Source organism: Abrus precatorius, unplaced genomic scaffold, assembly GCF_003935025.1.
Source record: "Abrus precatorius isolate BTA unplaced genomic scaffold, Abrus_2018 Scaffold4, whole genome shotgun sequence".
Lineage (NCBI taxonomy): Eukaryota > Viridiplantae > Streptophyta > Magnoliopsida > Fabales > Fabaceae > Abrus > Abrus precatorius.
The window spans coordinates 12,326,666-12,328,377 of record NW_020874384.1 but is presented as its reverse complement, the minus strand read 5'-3'; the positions used below and the strand labels follow the sequence as shown (position 1 = coordinate 12,328,377).

Here is a 1,712-nt window from a genome sequence, read left to right as displayed (position 1 = left end):
AAATGATGATCACCATAGTAACTTATTGATGATGTTAACAGAGTTACTTGTTAAGTTTAATTTAAAAGAACTTTATTATTAATACTGATTGATGCATTAATTTACTTACAGAAGATCTATTACCTAAAATAAATTTACAATAACAACAAAGGTTGAAATAAATTGACATCGAAAGTTTTTCTCCTACCAGTCTTGATTTCTTTAAATATTTTTTTATTATCGATATATAATTCATAAATTTTCGCGCTTTCTATTGATACAAGCAAATGATCTTTTGTATTGCGAACGATCCAAGTTTTACATAAAGATTTGTTGGTATCCATGTGTGGGTCCAATGGTATTCATTGAAAAAATGTACACACAAAATGACTAGGCTAAGGCTTATTAAAACACGACTGTATGAATAATTGAAAATATACATAAAGACAAATAAGCCGATCTGACTTTGAACAAGTTCTATAAAGTTCGATAATTTCTTTGTGAATCTCAAAAGCATCATATCCTCTGAAGCTGAAGGTCTTGCTGAAAATGGCAGAAGATTTGATTTTGTTGGATGACTGGCTCAGTATGTTTGGCATGAGAGCAAGGATAGCACTGGCTGAAAAAGAGATCAAGTATGAGTACAGGGAAGAGGATCTAACGAACAAAAGTCAATTGCTTTTGGAAATGAACCCAATTCACAAGAAGATCCCAGTTCTCATCCATAATGGAAAACCCATTTGTGAGTCCATCATAATTGTTGAGTATATTGATGAGGTTTGGAAGGAGAAAGCTCCTTTGCTACCCTCAGACCCTTATGAGAGGGCTCAAGCTAGGTTCTGGGCTGATTTTGTCAACAAGAAGGTAGGTGCCATGTTTTGGTGCTAAATTCAATGATTTCAACATTTAATTGCTCTATACTTGATATCTCTTCATTCAAAGTTTTGTCCTTCCCTTAAATTGTTTTACTCCTCAATGGATTAATATTTATTAATGAATTGAACAAGAAGATGGGTAATTACTTTCTAGGAAAAAGCTTAACACCATCCCATTAAATAACCTCAATTAAGCATGTACAGCAGAATCATAAGCAAAATCCATTTGCCTATGTTTAAATTGAGAGCTTAGTAACAATAATATAAGGAACCTATATAAGTGTTTTCCGTCTTCAAGTAAAATTTAAACAGGAAGTTATTGTGTTCATATGCTTAATAGTCAATATCCATGGGTTTCATTATTATTATTGAAGGCATGTGGGTTAAAAAATGTGTTAAATTCATCTCATGTGTTAAAAAATGCAGGTTGGTGATGTTGGGGGAAGGATATGGGGTGGAAAGAGAGATGGAATTGAAGAGGCAAAGAAGGAGTTAGTGGAGGGGTTGAAAGAATTGGAGAAGGTTCTTGGAGACAAGCCTTATTTTGGGGGTGACACATTTGGGTTTGTTGACATTGCTCTAATCCCTTTTCATAGCTGGTTTTATACTTATGAAGCACTTGGCAACTTCAAAGTGGAGGCAGAGTGTCCTAAGCTAATTGCTTGGGCAAAGAGGTGCAACCAGAGGGAGAGTGTTTCCAAATCTGTTGCTGATGAGAAGGATGTCTATGACTTTGTTGTTAACTATAGAAAGAGCCTTAAGTTAGACTGAAAAGGCACTTTGTGTAATTTGAATCTTCCTTTGATGATGACTATGGGTTTGCATCTACAATAATTTCTGTTTGTGCTTGAAAATTAA

General features: G+C 34.2%; 1 protein-coding gene across 2 annotated transcripts; it reads left to right on the top strand.

The window, feature by feature from the left end:
• The first annotated feature begins 475 nt into the window (after window positions 1-475).
• Window positions 476-1,712, top strand: LOC113864569 (probable glutathione S-transferase). Of its 2 annotated transcripts, none has more exons than XM_027498430.1 (2): window positions 476-843; window positions 1,281-1,712. In XM_027498430.1, the coding sequence occupies exons 1-2, from the start codon at window positions 529-531 to the stop codon at window positions 1,623-1,625; spliced, it is 660 nt and encodes a 219-aa protein (XP_027354231.1). In that variant the 5' UTR covers window positions 476-528; the 3' UTR covers window positions 1,626-1,712. The 2 variants fall into 2 exon arrangements, with proteins under 2 accessions (XP_027354231.1, XP_027354232.1); XM_027498431.1 differs by having other exon boundaries at window positions 476-854; window positions 1,301-1,712.

Bases quoted from the DNA above. Each gene is read 5' to 3' on its own strand.
- LOC113864569 (XM_027498430.1), top strand. From the start codon at position 529: ATGGCAGAAGATTTGATTTTGTTGGATGACTGGCTCAGTATGTTTGGC. The intron at 844-1,280 runs GTAGGTGCCATG...TAAAAAATGCAG, and splicing joins CTGATTTTGTCAACAAGAAG to GTTGGTGATGTTGGGGGAAG.